At 35.3% G+C, this 17,212-nt stretch overlaps 1 protein-coding gene across 2 annotated transcripts in view; it reads left to right on the top strand.

Annotated features, from left to right (window-relative positions):
- LOC120529530 (ras-related protein Ral-A) overlaps window positions 1–10,294 on the top strand; it is an 88,851-nt gene extending 78,557 nt beyond the window's left edge. For both annotated transcript variants that reach the window (XM_039753402.1, XM_039753401.1), the window contains exons 4-5: window positions 2,864–3,038; window positions 7,392–10,294. In XM_039753402.1, the coding sequence (XP_039609336.1) occupies window positions 2,864–3,038; window positions 7,392–7,514 (298 nt within the window). In that variant the 3' untranslated portion in view covers window positions 7,515–10,294. The remainder of the gene's footprint in view (window positions 1–2,863; window positions 3,039–7,391) is intronic.
- The last annotated feature ends 6,918 nt before the right edge of the window (window positions 10,295–17,212 follow it).

The raw sequence follows: 17,212 nt of genomic DNA, 5'->3' as shown, positions 1-17,212 counted from the left end.
AAAAGCCGTCTCACACTCATAGGTGGTTGCGAATGGAATCGGCACTCTTAGAGCCATCTTTGCAACATCGGGATAGGACTGGGCCATTTCAATCCAAAAATCACTACGACACATTTCACGTAAAACATGTTTTGCACCCCTATCATTTATCAAATCAATAAACTGTTCTTGAATTAAATTGTCCTCCAAAGGTAGGTAAGTAATGGAGAGTACAAATGGATTATTGATAAATTGTTGGTATATTTTACATTCTCGTAGGTCAGGAAAATAGTGAGAAATTTCTTCGCTAAGAATTGATACATGCTGTTTCATTACTTCAAGGATATCGTCAATAATTTTCATCAATATATGTGTTCAGCTATGGAAATGGGGCAAAGTTCTTATTCTGTAACTTTCCATGCCATAGTTTGAGCTTCATTTTGAAAGCTGTCAGTTTTTCGTGACAGTGGAGCACTGTGATATCTTTTCCTTGCAGTGCCAGGTTGATAGAATTCACATATTCAAATATGTTGACTAAAAACGACCGGGATATAAGAAAACGGACATCGGAGAATTTTGCGTGCATGTCTGGTTTGGCATCTTGCAAAAAGTGCTGAATTTCTTCACGTAGTATGAAAACTGTAACACCATTTTTATCTCATGAGAGAGTATCCCAGAGAGTAACTTCTTCGGGAAAAAAAAGACTGCTTGTACAGGCATTTTAACCTTGTCTATCTTTCTCTTCTTATATTCTGGTACAGTATTTATTTTTCGTTCTGCATCACAATAAAATTCAGAAATATGTCATGTTCAAGTTATGTCAATAAATAAGTATGGGTGTTTAATCTCAGCGGGCGATTGTTTTCCTAGAGTTCGTGTAGTATGAAGTTCCTAAGATTAAGCATTTTTCCTGTTTCTTTTTAGCAGCAAAACACTATTTCACAAGAGGTTTTTGGATCTTATCTAATTCTATCCACTGTTAGATGTGCTTCTGCTTCAATGAGACCTTAAAATTATATTCAAATCAAAGTGAATGGAACGACCAGATCATCGAGACTCTTTTCTTCATTGTCGATTTTTTTTTTTCAACCGCCTCTTAGCATTCGCTTTATTTTGAATTGTCTTATTATGAACACTTTTACTTCATTTGCGTTGAGCAGTCAATTTCACCACTTAAAAACACAAAAAATGTAATATATGTTGTTTGTTGATTATCTGTATCCACCTTTAGCGCTCTTATTTGCTTATAAAATATACAAAATCTGTTCGAGTGTTTTGATTCTACGAAAGAATCAATAGTTTTTGATTATGATGGAAAATAATAAGGGCTGGTTTGTGCCGAGCAATAACGATGGGAAAACAATGTGGTGGCAGCGAATGACGGAACAGCGGATTAGTGGTGGGGTTAACGACGAAGCTCAGTCACTTACTTACCCTCAGATGGTAAAGGTTAACAATTATAAAATATAAATAGTATAAATATGCAATCATTTCTCACAGTCCCACCGAAACTGCAGGTTTAGAAAAATATTGCACTTTACATTTGAAAAAATGTAATAACTTTTATTATTAATGTTTTACTAAACTTCATCATGGTGTAAACATTGTAATTATATTGTATATTTCATTTCATGAATATAAACAAATAACTGTTTTCAATTAACACAGATTTTGATGATTTTAATTTTGTCCACATGTTAAATGGTTCCCACAGACCTGAACACAACATAAATGTTAATAGTGTATTTCACAGAAACGATCCGTATTGTGTAGTTTGATGTATAGCACAACATGATGGCAGAAACCCTCTGAACTTCACAATGATGCGTATTATTTGGTTTGATGTACTGTTTTTCCCTTCTCATTTTTATCGCTTAATTTCTGAACGGGCACTTGACCTGACGTTACTTTCCAGGCTTTAACAAGAACTGCCGAAACCTTTCAAAAATAATTTTACAAAGTCAGTCCTGAAACGAAAGTGACGTCACTTCTGGGTCTGTAACTGTGGGTCTACAACTGTGGTGACATATGGTGCGGTGCTCTGCAAGTGGATATAATTGACCGAGCCGCATAATCTGCATGTCGCGCTATGCGTCGATCATTTAAAAGCCTGTACAACAGCTGCTCTTACTGAGCTGCGTGATCTGCTTGTCGCGCTGCGCGTCAGTCATTTAAAAGCCTGTACAGCAGCTGTCCTTTTGTCTCACTTCCTTGTCTCTTGGGACCTTAAAGTGTCTCTGAGAAATTGTTTGTAAGTAGGGCATGGAGCTTCAAAGTGTCTCCCCCCGAGATGATCACGTCTTAACCCAAAATTTTTTTTTAATATAATAGATATGTATGTATATATGTATGCATGTGTATATGTATATACAGTATATGAATGCACAGTATGTATATGTGTATGTATGTGTGTATACAGCATACATACATACATACATACCGCCTTAAGATAAATCTTAAACTCTTAGCACTAGAAGTTGCTATAGTCCTTTCAGTCAAAGCCAAAAATGAGACCATTTAATGTTTAGCTATTCATTTCAAGTTCAACTATGATTAAAAACCACACTATTATTGTTTTATTTCTGTAGTTTATAAATGTATTTAACAACTATTTTTTATACTATGTGGAAAAAGATCAAGCAGATTGAAAACTGCTTGAGCTGCCAAGAAAGAGACATAGAGTTTTAAAGAAAATATTTATACAACATCTTTGTGATTTGTAGTATTTGTTGGATTAACCTTTCAGCTAAATCAGTGTAATGAGTTGTTATCGCATCCCTGTATTGCCATAATCATTTGCAAGTCCAAGGTAAAATTTCTTCTTCATACATCCTTCATAGATATTTACAATCCTGATAATGTTTGGTTACTTTTCTTCATATAGAGAACAGATTTTGAGAGTAAAAGAAGATGAAAATGTTCCATTTTTACTCGTGGGAAACAAGTCAGATTTAGAAGACAAGCGTCAAGTTTCTGTCGAAGAAGCAAAAACACGTGCTGAACAGTGGAGTGTAAACTATGTAGAAACATCTGCAAAGACAAGAGCAAATGTTGATAAGGTAATTGTTAACAAACAATGTTAAATTGGGGCCATCACTCTGTTAAGGCATTGTCATTTTATAAGGTTTATTCTTGCATAGTTTAAGGAATATATTTTGTAATGGTAAATGACGCAAAAATTTCAACTAGTAATTGAAATGTTTTTAAGTGTCTTTGAGTATATTTTTACAATTGTGCATGTGGTATATGGCACAAAGCAGTCTTACATCACTAAGTGCTTGTCATTACTTATTTGAAGTAATTTATTTTATAGTACAAATTTTTTTGACTGTTGTGGAAATAAATTTTGAACTTTTTGGCTTCTGGTTGTACATTTGTCTCTAACCCTGTCCCTTTTCATTTTCCCAGCTAAATGGTGAAAAAAGCAAGCATTTCCACTTCTAGTTACTCACTACCATTTTAAATTTTGCTGTGACTCATCCCATTTTTTGAGAGTTTTTTTTGTGTTTGTTTCATTTTATCTGTTTCACTAAAAATCCTACATAACCGCTTTATCACTTTTGAGTCTGCAGGATGTCAGTTCTTTCGCAGGATAACCCAAAACAATTGTTTTGAGAAGCAGAACGGTGCATTTTCTTAACAATATAATGACCATAATATATGCACAAAAACAAAATACAGTACAATAGACAGTATAGCATGAAAAAACTTTCTTTTGTTCTTTGTAAGAAATGAAACAATTAGTTTTTTCATTTTCTGTTCTTTCATATTTACAAAATATAAGAAATGAATTATAGGACCAGGAATTCTTCTAAACTTTTCTCTTAACACAAATATTTTGCTCTATATACAAAATCACATGATTTATTGATAACAGAAGGATTACTGGATATGGGTTTATATACTGTATATAATACACAGAAGAGTAGTGTTGATCAGCGAAATTCACCAAAGCTTTTTAGCAGCCAATATGCTGTGTTTGCTGTGACCATCTTTGCCGTGTATTTTCCTGGAAATTTGCAGTGCAGCCTGCATAGACAGCTGCTTTTTTTCCTTTCTTTCTTTGATTTATAATGCTTTACAAGGCCAGCATGACATCACAGAGCTGACAGTCTTTAATGGGACAGCACAACCAAAGGCTATATAGCACTGATCCTAGTAGTGAACTACAAATTAGCAGACTTGTGAATACATTTAAACATGCAGAAGGAAACTGGAAATACGTTGGTGTATTCATATCCTAAATTTAGTGTGTTTTTGTATGAACTTTTATGTGACTTGTGTTTTAATATCCAGGTATACCCTTTTAATAGTATTATCTACAGTGCTGTGCAGTTGATACAAACAGGAAGTAGTGAAGAATCAACATGCTTTAGTGTTCCGCTTATTTGGTAGTAGTGCCAGTAAACAAACTCATTGGGGCAAAAAAAAAAAAAAACTGTACTTTTCAGTTTGAGAGAGGTTAGTACAGTACCTGCTATCAGATATGTGGGGGCAAGCCTTAGTTAGTTCATGCTTCCTGTCTGCACAATATGTTACTGTTGTGATATTTAATTCTACTAATTTAATCCTGGAGAGGCAATGTGGCAAAGAGGTTTGCATTCGGTCACATTTTTGGCCACAGTAATGGGTCCAGCAAATTTAGCAGACATTTTCTTAGCTGTCAGTGACATTTAAAAGACCATTGCACCATTATCAACTCAAAACTGTTTGTTTGTTCTACTACCATTATCTTCATTGCATTTTGCTAAGTTTTGCAAAGTTCCTGAACATTTCAATGATTTCACTGAACACGATATGAACAGTATATGTACAGTGCATCCGGAAAGTATTCACAGCGCATCACTTTTTCCACATTTTGTGATGTTACTGCCTTATTCCATAATGGATTAAATTCATTTTTTTCCTCAGAATTCTACACAAAACACACCATAATGACAACGTGAAAAAAGGTTACTTGAGGTTTTTGCAAATTTATTTAAAATTAGCAAAATACCATTTTAAACATTTTAAAAGTAACGTTAACATGATTGTCAGTGTAATAGTTTTGCCACTGTTATGAGTGTTGCTGTCATCAAGGATTTGATTATCATTTCTTTCAATCAGGTTTGTATTTGGAGGATGTGTTGTGTTCAAGTTATATTCCATGTTTGTCAACCGTTGTAAAGATAACAGGTTTCATTCATCGAAGTGTTCACTACCCAAATCGGTACTCGTGAATCTAAGATGTTTAACAGGCATTCCCAGTATTAAGTTGTGGATTTGCCTGCGAATATTTAGCTGCAGCGTGTCTATGAACTTAATTTAAACTTAAGCTTTACACCTTGCTTTCCTATTTACCATATTTTTTACACTGTCTACCTTTAGCTGGACATTGACTTTTTCCACCGTGTGCTTTGTTTCTACAGTACCTGCACTTATGAATATGCTTGTATGCGTCACACACTTCATATTCTTTTGCTGCCTTCTCAATTGTGTAATGCATTTTTTGCTCAGCGCTCTTTGGAGCTCTTGCTTTTTCTGTGCGTACTGCGTTCACAGTCAGTTCACGTGAGCCGCTCTGAGTACATGAATCAAAGGTTCTCAGCTGTGGTTGTGCTATCTCATGCGATCTTGCAATGTCCACGGCTTTATTTAATGTTAACTCAGACCCAGCACTTAAACGTTTCTGTTGCACTTTCGCTGAGTTTGTGCCAAACACTATTCTATCCCTGACCATCTCATCTTCGTTTGCATAAGCACAGTCCTTCACCAACAATTTTAACTTTGTTACAAAGTGATCAAAAGTCTCATTTATACCTTGCGTCTTCTCACTAAACTTGTATCTCGCGAAAATCGTGTTCGTCTTAGGAATGACAAACGCCTCGTAGCCGCATCGTCTCTGTTGGATTGCTGGTGATGGACGGCCTTATATGGGCAGGCACTCAACTACGTGGGAGGCGTGGTGATGGGTGACGCAACTCCACCTCACACGGCGACCGAGCTGCAGGCTATGGCCGTATATATGTACATAAGTAGGATTCCGTTATGACCGTTACACGTAGAATTTCAAAATGAAATCTGCTTAACTTTTGCAGGTAAGCTGTCAGGAATGAGCCTGCCAAATTTTAGCCTTCTACCTACACGGGAACTTGGAGAATTAGTGATTAGTCAGTCAGTCAGTCAGTGAGGGCTTTGCCTTTTATTAGTATCGATATAAAAACTGAGAAAGCACATGTACATAAGTATTCACAGCCTTTGCTCAATACTTTGTCGATGCACCTTTGGCAGCAATTACAGCCTCAAGTCTCTTTGAATATGATGCCACAAGCTTGGCGCACCTATCCTTGGCCAGTTTCACCCATTCCTCTTTGCAGCACCTCTTAAGCTCCATCAGTCTGGGCCACTCAAGGTCATTCACAGAGTTGTCCTGAAGCCACTCCTTTGATATCTTGGCTGTGTGCTTAGGGTCATTGTCCTGCTGAGAGATGAACCATCACCCCAGTCTGAGGTCAAAAGCACTCTGGAGCAGGTTTTCATCCAGGATGTCTCTGTACATTACTGCAGTCATCTTTCCCTGTTTAAAATTTAGGAATTAGGAAATATTGTTCCTGATTTGGCCTTTTAATCCTTCCTTAAGATTTTTGAGCTTTTAGCTGGTGCAAAACCTTAAAACTTTTTTTTTTTTTTATAATTTCTGTAGTATAATTTTTTTTAGTTTGTTTATGTCAGCTATTTGGTGTGTGTGCATTTGTGATGTTACAGTGGCTCAGAGCTGTCACTGTTTTAGCAGCAATTACACTCAGATTTGAAAAACAAGAACCTTTAAACGTTAAAAGATTTGCCTGTAAAATTATGAATATGACTTTCAGCTTAAGTACCGCAAACTGCTTGAAATTATAACTTCTAAAATATTCATTAGCTTTCATCCTATGAGGTTTCATAGTGTATTAGCATCAGCACCAAAAGTACAAAGCAGCCATTATATTTAGACTCTGTTTTGCTGTTCATGTCTGCTAGATTTGTTACACATTATTGTAGTAAAATATTATTGTGTTTTGATTTTTTTGTAGGCATGAAGTATATGCCTAAAGATGGATAATGATCCATCCCTTTGCTTCAGCAAGATGAAAATGTTGCTTTTAATTATGATGTGTTCTGCCTTAAGGACATTAACAACTGTGACATACCTTGTACCTTTTGACTGTTTCCTATGACACAACTATTCCTTAAAGCCTATCCAAAGGCTCACTCTATGCATATCAACAACACATGTAATAAATAACATTACTGATTTGGCCAAAGGCTTCTTGATATCTCACACTATGTCCTGTGGATTTCACACTTTATTCATTGAATCTTTAGTGGATGATAATATATTGTTACTATCTGTTAATTTTCCCTTTATGTATTAACTCATCATTCTCTTTTAGGTGTTTTTTGATTTAATGCGAGAAATCCGTGCACGAAAAGTAGAAGACAGCAAAGAGAAGAATGGAAAAAAGAAAAGGAAAAGTCTGGCCAACCGAATCCGGGAAAGATGTTGCATTTTATAATGACACAGATAGGTTTATATTCTGATACCCTTCCTTTTACTAAACAACTTAGTTTGTTAGCATGCCCTTCAGAAGGCTTTCAGAAACTAAAGTTCAAGATCATGGGGGACTCGCATACATACGGCTTTAAGAAACAAAAAAGTAGAAAAAAATAAAGTTAAAGCATGAATTAGGACCTACTTGGGAAGGAGCAGCCTCTTTTGAAATGCTGTTGTGTAAGGTGATTGAAGATGCAGCACAGTCAAGTTTTATCATGGGTTCCATTTTCCTTTAGGTTTAATGCCTGCATGTAGTAGGCAATGTCTGTCTTATCCACTGGTATATAATCTTGCACACTCCGAAATTCTGTTAACATCCAATGCCTTGGTTAGTTAAATGAATGTGAAAAGCAGTTTACTTTGTCTCTTGCTGGTAATATTTTGATATGCAATTTGGTAAACGATAAGCCAGACATTGTTTTTACATTGTTCTTTTTATGTGTGTGTCTTGTATTCTTAGATAATTTGTCTACCTATTGGCACTAATACAATAACAAAAGCCTTTGTAAAATCTGTACATAGAAATATTTGACTATGCCTTAATTTAAAAACAAAAAAACCCTGCAGGCTATAATGCTGGTAGTGTGAAGTGTGACAATTTTTATGCATAAAATGTTGAATTGTTTGCAAGTGGTTTCTGTATGATCATCCAGTGTGTGCCATATACAAATACCCAAGGGCTTTCTTGCCAAGCCCTGGTAGCTGTATTTTTCTTGTGATTCTGTTTACAGCTCCTTACCCGACAAAGCACATCAGTATACCTATCAATGAATTTGTTAAAGTTAAAGAAAATGAGTCAGAAAGGGAGAAAAAGTTGATTTTTCAAGTCTGTAGCAGTCATTCACAAGAGATTTTATTGCAACTTTCTTATTCAGATCATTTCAATTATGTAGCCTGTGATGGCTATAGTTCTAAAAACAGTACAGTAGTATAAAAAATGCTTAGCACTGGTCCTAGTGATCAAATGCAAGCCTTTTGTGTTTTAAATATGAATCATCTTTTTAAATTCTGTATATATATATAAATATATTAGAGTATAACAACAAACAAACCACATATCTGTTTTAGAGCTTTATAGTTAAACTGTACAAAAACTAAACATTTTTGATTGGACCTTATACCTTTGTATTTTTCATTTGACACGTTTCTAGAGTTGTTCTTGGAACTATGCGATGTAAATTAATCCTTCTCCTAATTTTGTTCTAGCTAAATGTCTAGTACAAAGTAACTTATTTCATTAAAGATGCATTGCAGCGGAAACATTCTGTCATAGTTTACTTTTTTAAAGTGAAGTTTCCCTAGCAGTATGGAAAGCAAAATACATTTTTATTACTTTATCATTTCTTATTGTAGTGGCAGGCAGATTCTGAAGTAAACCTTGATACCTGCTTCAATGGTCAGTGTAAAGATTTTAAATTAGTTTCCAAAGTCATTACTCCATTTGTAATCAATGCTTTTTGTGTGTGGCTGAACAAAACAAAAATACATTTAAGTTGTTAAAGATGTACTATTATTTTGACAAACTTGACTTGTGTTCCAGATGAGAAAGTAATCATGAGTGCTTATACCATAATGAATTAGGAAACTAGTCATTGCACTGATTGAAGATCAGTTGTGATTTGCATACGATATTTTTATCAGCACTTAAGATGAGTTTTTTAAAAATTGATCACCATCATTTACATTTTTTTTCAAGGGGCCATGAGAATTAAGCAGTATGCCATGGTTTTGTTGTTTTATTGTCAATTCAACTCAGGTTGAAGTCAGTCAGAATAATGTGTGTTTCTGGTAAACAGAAAAAAAGAAAAAGGCGCTCGAAGTCAGTCCAGAGTCTTATGTGGTTTATCAAAGATGATCATGTGTATTTTTATGTGTTAATTAAAATGTCATAAGCTCTAGTGTTCCTTTATTTCATGTTTTACTAACCCTATGGATCTTATTTACCATCAAGAAAATATAGTACCAGGGAAAGACTGCTTGTTTACATTTTGGGGAAATGGCAAATATACTGTATCACCAATTATGTACTGTTTTCCGTTCTAAGTGTTACAAAGACAGTAAGTGTTGGGCTCACAATCCAGTGACAGTGGAATCACGGTGTTTCTCTTATGCAGGTATCTTTTGTCTGCTAAACAAATTAAACAGGTAGGTTTAATAGCACTTGTTCCTCAAATAATCACTTTATCAAAGAAGAATTAAATATGTGCATCTGTTATTGATAGATGTTCACAGGGTGAAGAAGGAATTGTGCACCATAAAACATGTACTGCTGTGTGAAAAAGAAATTCCAGACCTGAAGTATTTGGTGTTCACTCAAAATTGTACTTTTTTATTTTGCTGTCAGAAAAGTGCTGTTTCTTGATCACCCTGTTTGTTGTTTCCAAATGTAAAAGCCTAAAGGGTTATGGGTTGTGAATTGATTTTTTAAAATTTGATTTTATTCATTTTATGTTGTTATCTTTATTGCAGTTACATGCTAATTCAGATGTTGTCATTTGGTTAGTTAATGTGTGAATGTTACTTTTTTTTATATCTTTTATGTTACAATATTTACTTTTAACTAGGGATCCCAAACCACTAAAACTCTTGCTGTCACCGTTTGAACTGCTGGGTACTTAGGTGCTATGACGCCATCCAGTAAAGAATAATGTCTGTATCAGGCCGAAGCCAGTGCCCACACATTTTAATTGCTGTATTTGAGCCATTTCAGACAAAAAAATAAACTTCCTTTTTTTAGAAAAAGTATTTTTTGTGTGCATTTTATTATTCAACTTTGAGTTGATTCAAAGTGAACTTTCATTCTGGCTTTGATTTCATCCATCTCCTTTAACCTGGCATATTGACAGTTACAGTGTTATAAGCACCTTATGCTGTTGTGTTAAATGACCTTCCAGTGCAGACTGCATCAATTCAGGTTTGTCAAGCAGCCTGGCTTCATGATTTTAGTCTCAATACAAAAACGAAGAGAACATATAGACTGTACATCAGAGATTGGGAACTGTTATATAAAATTTGTGAAACAGCAGTACTACCTGTTGTTACACCATCCCATCTAGTCTGGAAAACCTTCAGCTTCAGATTTCTTTGTAAAAGATACTCTTGTTTTCAGATTTCAGCACCATCTTTTGTAAAGGGTACCCAGATATCATCTTTATCACCCCAAAATGAATTCCAGGGCCACAGTGTCATTTTTTTGTCAATAAATAAGTGTAACTTTTGTTAATTTGTTTTGCCAATATTATAGATTCAAATTTTATAGTACATTCATGAAATTGTACAAAGTGGTTAACCTCTAACTACCTTCCTGTGTAATCCCATAGCAGTCATGAAATTCTCTCATTGAAATGTAAAATTTTGGCAATCCCGTAAATGTCTCCACCCCTCCCAAATGTGCAGTATAAGAGAAACAAAAAAGCATATGAATAATGTGCAGCGATTACAGAATGGTTTAAAATTCAATGCTAAATAAGATGTATACAAGTAGTTTTGCCCAAAATTGCTTAAGTATAAGACATTTCCCTAACGTGTAATCTAGTGATGCAGATGCTTGATAACATTATTCATAGTTTGGGCCATTTTCCGTGTAAATTTTAGACAATTTCAGATGAGATATTTGTGGACAATTACATTTTCATTAAATTATGGCATTCTTGAACTAGAATGTATTTAATGAATGGCTGAATTCCATTCCTTTTTGAAATGTTAATTTAAAAATCCCTTTTTCATCGTTCCCAGACATCATTAAAGGTAAGTTCTTGGGTTTGAGAAAGGTGCTGTACAATTAAGAAAAAATGACAGTTATCTTTTAAAAATCATTACATCTCATGTTTCTGACAGCACATTTGTGTGCTGAGCTCATGCTTTGTATTTCCATCAGCTTGTGTGAAGATTTCATACTGAGGTTGTGTTTGTTGATCAAAACAGGTTTATTTTTTTTACAGATAGTGAATATTAATAAAAAAATAGACTTGATCAAATTAAGTAGATACTGTAATGAGCTCAGGGTCTGGATCTGTAAGAAACACTGCCCAAGGAAGGTGGGAATAGCAGGGGTAGCTGGCTGTAAAGACTCACTATTCTTACATTGGTGGCAGGGGTGGAATAGAACAGACTAATGTCTCTGAGTCGAAGGACGGTTAAACAGGAACACTGGTGGACTCCTTAATTACGTTCACGACTGATTGCTCCAAGCAGGACTGACCAGATCCCCTCACACCTTTTGGATGTGCTAGTGCATTGAGTTTGTGCTACTCTTGGGATGAGGGCTTTAAAGAAGGTGGCATTGAGTGAGTTCAGGGGTCTGACTTAAGAGGGGATACGCTGCAAAGGAGTTGGGAATACCTGGAGAAGCCAACTATACCTGCTGCTCATGCGCTGATTTAAAGGGAGAGGGGGGCACAAATACAGCACTTAAAGAGCACAGACCCATCTTCCATTTGCAGAATGAGGAAGAGCCACGTGCAGCATGCACAAGTGGACTAAGGGTCAATACAGTTGAGGCCACATGTCTCTGCAGAGAGGCAAAGTTGTCCAAAGAATCTCATGTGAGTTTAGAAGTGTATGATAAAATCTGAAGGTAGACTTATCTGGCTGTCCAGACCCACTATGAGCCCTTCACAATGCACCACAGTGCAGGAAACTGTCAACATTCTGGGGGAAAACCTCAATTACATATGCACTCCATGGTTGTCTTCTAAAACTAGGAGAAGAATCCCACTGAAATAACTGCTGCACCAAAGAGAGAAGAGCAGTACGACTCTGACAGCCAATCACATAATTTCTATGATTATTGAAAGGTATTATCAACAGCTTCTACAACAGCAGAATCTCCAACAGGAGAACAAGTATGCTACTCTGAAACATTGAGTCTCCTGGCTTAGATTTATGGGACCTCTCTAATTTTCATGGTTTACATTTTTTATAATTTTCTGGGATTCGTTTGTTTTGAAATTGTTTCACATGTTTTTAGGAGGTCATACGCAGAGAATCCATTTCTTGATTGGATTGAAATGTTGTCTTTTAACTTTAGTCTCGGTGGTATTAGCCTTTCACATCTCACATTTCCATGGAAATCAATTCCATAATGCACTGGGACATCTCCAGTCAGTGCAATAATGGGCACAGTGACAAATACATGTAGGAAAAATCTGCAGAGGAACAAATTAGCACAACTAGTGTGTTCCCCTTACCAACTCAGAAGTTTATATGGAGAAACGTTCAGAAATTTAGTTTAGTGTGCATTTGCAAGAACAACAAAAAGGTTGGTCTACAAATTGAAATCTTGCTAGCTATAAGTTTTGTGCCTTATGATATTGTGTCCGCTGTATTCAAAATGCTTGTGGATACTTTCCCTGCAGAGCTAGAGGTATATCCAAATCAAGATATGTCCAACTTACTCACCATCTGCAACAGTTAACAACTGACCTATGGATGGGTACAACTTCTACACTTTCTGAAAGGGGTTGCACATAATGTGGCTTTATACATCGCACAATACAATTACCCTTTTATTTGCATTTTTTTTTTGTCATCCATTTGTCTATAGTGTTTATGCATTTGTTAGACAGCATGTTTTGTTTAAAATTATTTTTTATTTCATATTTTTATTTTCATATATTTATTTTAAAATCCTTTCAGTGATAAATCTTAATGAGAGATTTGTGTATCATAACTGAAATATTTAAATCTGTACTGCTTAAGTAATGTGGAAGTAATAAGTTTGACCTCCTTGAACTATAATGTCAATCGGTAGATTACATACACTGTATGAATAAAACATATTTTAATAGGTAGAGGTGTACACCAAAGAGAGCAACGGGACACCAGAGATATACGTTGACTGCAGCCGTGCTTATTTTTTTCGAGCATATTTCTTTTTTAGATAAAAATCAAAGTTAAGTGGACTGTGCAGCAATATATGGTCTACATACTGTGCCTTATAATGTCTACTGTAATTTTATTTATTCAGTTAAATTTTACTTACATGGCAGTATTGTTGCATGTATAAAATACAGTGAAACTCGCATTTCTGATCAACATGCAGCATGTTGCCACTGTACAGTGCCATGGTAGCTCAGAATGTATTAAAATACATAACTTCTTTTTATTTAACAGAAAACAAGTACTTCACTTGGTTTGTTGTATTCATTCCATGATCTGTGATTGATTGTGCTATGCTTCTGTTTTAATTTAGTATTTTTTAATATAGAAAATGTGGTAGATATTGTTGTAGAACTTGTACTGAGATTTTCAAGGTGAAGTTGTTACCCTCGCTGTCATGGTGCTAGGTAAGTGCTGACATGTTGCACGTTGAGTAATAATTTCACATTCCTCTGCACACATGACAATAATGACTCTATAAATCCAGTTACCTAATGTACTCCTTACCCCTGTTTCCAACTTTCATTTATGCTCTCAGTTCTTTAAATATTGAGAAGAAAATGTAACAACTTGGTGCACATTATGATATTACATGGCTCAGAAACGCAGGGATTGTCTGGGTCAAAGAGTTTAAGTTAAGGAACCTTGCAACATCATCAAACATAATATCAAAAAGTGACCAAGTCCCGGGCTGCAGTCATTACATTAGGTTATATTGTAAAAACTATTGTAGAAAAATCAGGGCTTTAAGCTGTGGGATCACATCTGGAGTACTGAGTGCAGCTGTTGGCACCATCATGCAAACAAATGTACACAGTAGCCCTGGAGGCTTAGCAGAGAAAAATGTGCAATTGTATCCTGGTACTGTAGACCTGTCCTTGTATGATAGGCAAAGGATAATTACACTGTTATTTGAGGATATGATGCACCACTGATGGGAAATGAGCCGAAACGCATCAGAGGTTGATTTATCTTATTTATGGCATGTAGCTCCATCTAAACCCAGAGTCCCAAAGGTGATGAGAACAACAGGATATGATATTCTTAACAGGATGTCTGATCTGGAGTATAGGCTTTAATAAATTTAATAAATGAGTGACTAAATTGTTGCTTATTTTACTTTAATTATTTCACTCCTTGTTAAATAAATAAACACAACTGAGGTTTTAACAAGGTAACAAAGTTAATAGAGTGTGTAGAGTGACGTAAACATGAATGGATATAATTCCTTCCGTCAGCTTTCAGAACTCACTTAATCAACTGGATGATCCTAGCAGCATCAGGCACAAGGCACAGGCCACCCTTACATGGGGCATCAGTTACTGAACATATGTGTTTCATTAAAATATTACATCATTTGGCAAAATTATTTTTTTTGTATATCTGCTCTATTGTGTAGTACTTGTGTAGTACTTACATTCATTATTTTCATAGTGTTTAGTATTTACTATGCTAATAGTAGGTGTTTTATTTTAAAGTACAGTACATCCAGAAATCATTAAATCCTTAAAGTCCTTGTTTTTTGATCCAAGCCTTTAAGGAAAGATCAAATTTCTAAATATCATGGTGCCACCTAGTGGTAGGTTTTATGTGATTTCTTTGTCTTTGCTGCATCATACAGTACATACATAATTATTTCAATCCATATTACAACCCTGCCAATTGTTCGACTGATACAGTTTTAATTAAAGTGGGTTCCTGAATTTACTCTTCTGTTTTTTTCTGCTCTCTTTTAGTATACCCCAGTATGGATGGTAGTTTTTCATATAGACCTTCATGCATTACTGTGTTTTTATGCCAAAGCATTTATTTGTAAATGTGTTTTTCCAGTATATTTTATAGGGGCTTATAGTCTTTTCAGGCAGCAGCAAATGCAAAGCAGACAGCAATCAGTTTACTGCATTCACTTGAGTCCAAACATTTTGCCCATTTTCTGAACTCATTTTCCCACTAGATTAATTGGGGAGAGCCAGAATCTGGTCTAGCAGGACTGCACACCATAAGGTACACAGCTCTCAACATCATGCTGCTTTTCAGCTGGCACCACAAAACTCGTCATGAACTGTGAAGTTTCTCCAAGCACATTTCCAAAACCTGCCGCAAAAAGCTCCACAAGTGGAAGGAGTCCGTCAAACATTTGCTTGTGTTACAAAGGCCAAACAAAGACTCTTTATAGAAAGTAAAAGATGTATTTTCATTATGTTCCATCCATTATCCAACCTGCTACATCCTAACCACAGGGTTACGAGGGGTCTGCTGGAGCCAATCCCAGCTCACACAGAGCACAAGGCAGGAAACAAACCCCGGGCAGGGTGCCAGCCCACCACAGGGCACACACACACACACACACACACTAAGGTCAATTTAGACTTACCAATGCACCTAACCTGCATGTCTTCGTGGGGCACAACATGGTGCAAAAAGAATTGCCTTCAAAGTTGGCAATCCAGTTGCAAACAAGTCTCAATATACAAATCCACTTAAATAAGTTAAGTGTTTTTCCAGTCAAAGTTATTTCTTCACAAACATGTTACATTTGCATTTGCCACATGGAGTTGTGTTCTAAAGTTAAGTGTTTTCTATAAATTAAAAAATACCTTTCTGACACTGGTGCTTTACAATTAAGGCTATAAAGCACCAGGGAAAAACTTAAAAATTTACCAAATGTGTCAGTTTTTCAAGTCAAGACAGTTGTCAGTTATTGATCTGGGTCTTGCTCTTACACACACATTGTAAAATAGTTTATATGTGCCATTTTTAAACAAAACAAAATCAATATTATGAAGTTCAGCCATTTTAAAAGAAGCCATCTTTATGTAATAGCTCAGCACTTAGTCTTCTGTGCAAAAATCCTTCACCCCTCAGGGTGTGGTTTCCTCTCGATTGACCAAATCACAGTAAATTTTTCGTGTTGCATTGTTGGTTTTGTTCTGATTTACTTCCTTTCTTATGTGGGATCTCATACATGTGATTAAAAAATGTATCCTTACAACGAGAAAAATAATACCAGGAATATGCAATAAAATGATTATTTACAAATCCCTTTTGTTGTCACAAACATGCATCTGAAACGCAGAAGGAGTGTTTTCTTGTATTCAAAGTTTTGCCACTTCATCTGTAAGTTTAAAAGTTTTGTTTTTTAGTGGTGTTCTGTGCCCCATTGTAAAGCACGAGTGTGGGCACAATTATTTTTAATGTATAGAAAATCCTTTAGAACACAATTTTATGTTACAAAATAACTTAATTTGAAAAATATTAAAAAAATATAAAATCTTATTCTTTAATAAAAAAAATATTAATATAAAATTAATCTTATTCTTTAATCAAAACAAAATCGCAACAAAAATCACAGAAAACTTACCAATGGGCAGCTCATACAATGTACTACAAAAGACACTGCTTTTTCTCTGCCTTTTCAGGGTTAAGGGCCATCCCATGCCAGAGATAGACAGGTGGTCCCTCCTCTTATGGAACTACCCACAAACACATGGACACAGTAGAAATATGGATACAGAAATTAAATAATACACAAAACTAATAAGAATAGAATAATGCAGATAATCAACATAGATAATAATATTAACATCAAAAACTCAAAGAGGTAGAAAGACATTAAAAAGGAATTTGAACACCAGCCAGAGGGGGAACCCTGGTTGAAATTAACAGACTTTTGAGACAAGACTGAAGTCAATATCCTGGTTCCTGGTGTTTTTCAATTAGAAGAAAAAAAACTTTAAAGGTAGCATTGTTTCTACTGTATATTGAAATGTTATAACTGGA

This window comes from Polypterus senegalus, chromosome 5 (genome assembly GCF_016835505.1).
Source record: "Polypterus senegalus isolate Bchr_013 chromosome 5, ASM1683550v1, whole genome shotgun sequence".
Lineage (NCBI taxonomy): Eukaryota > Metazoa > Chordata > Cladistia > Polypteriformes > Polypteridae > Polypterus > Polypterus senegalus.
This window is presented reverse-complemented; position numbering and strand designations above follow the sequence as displayed.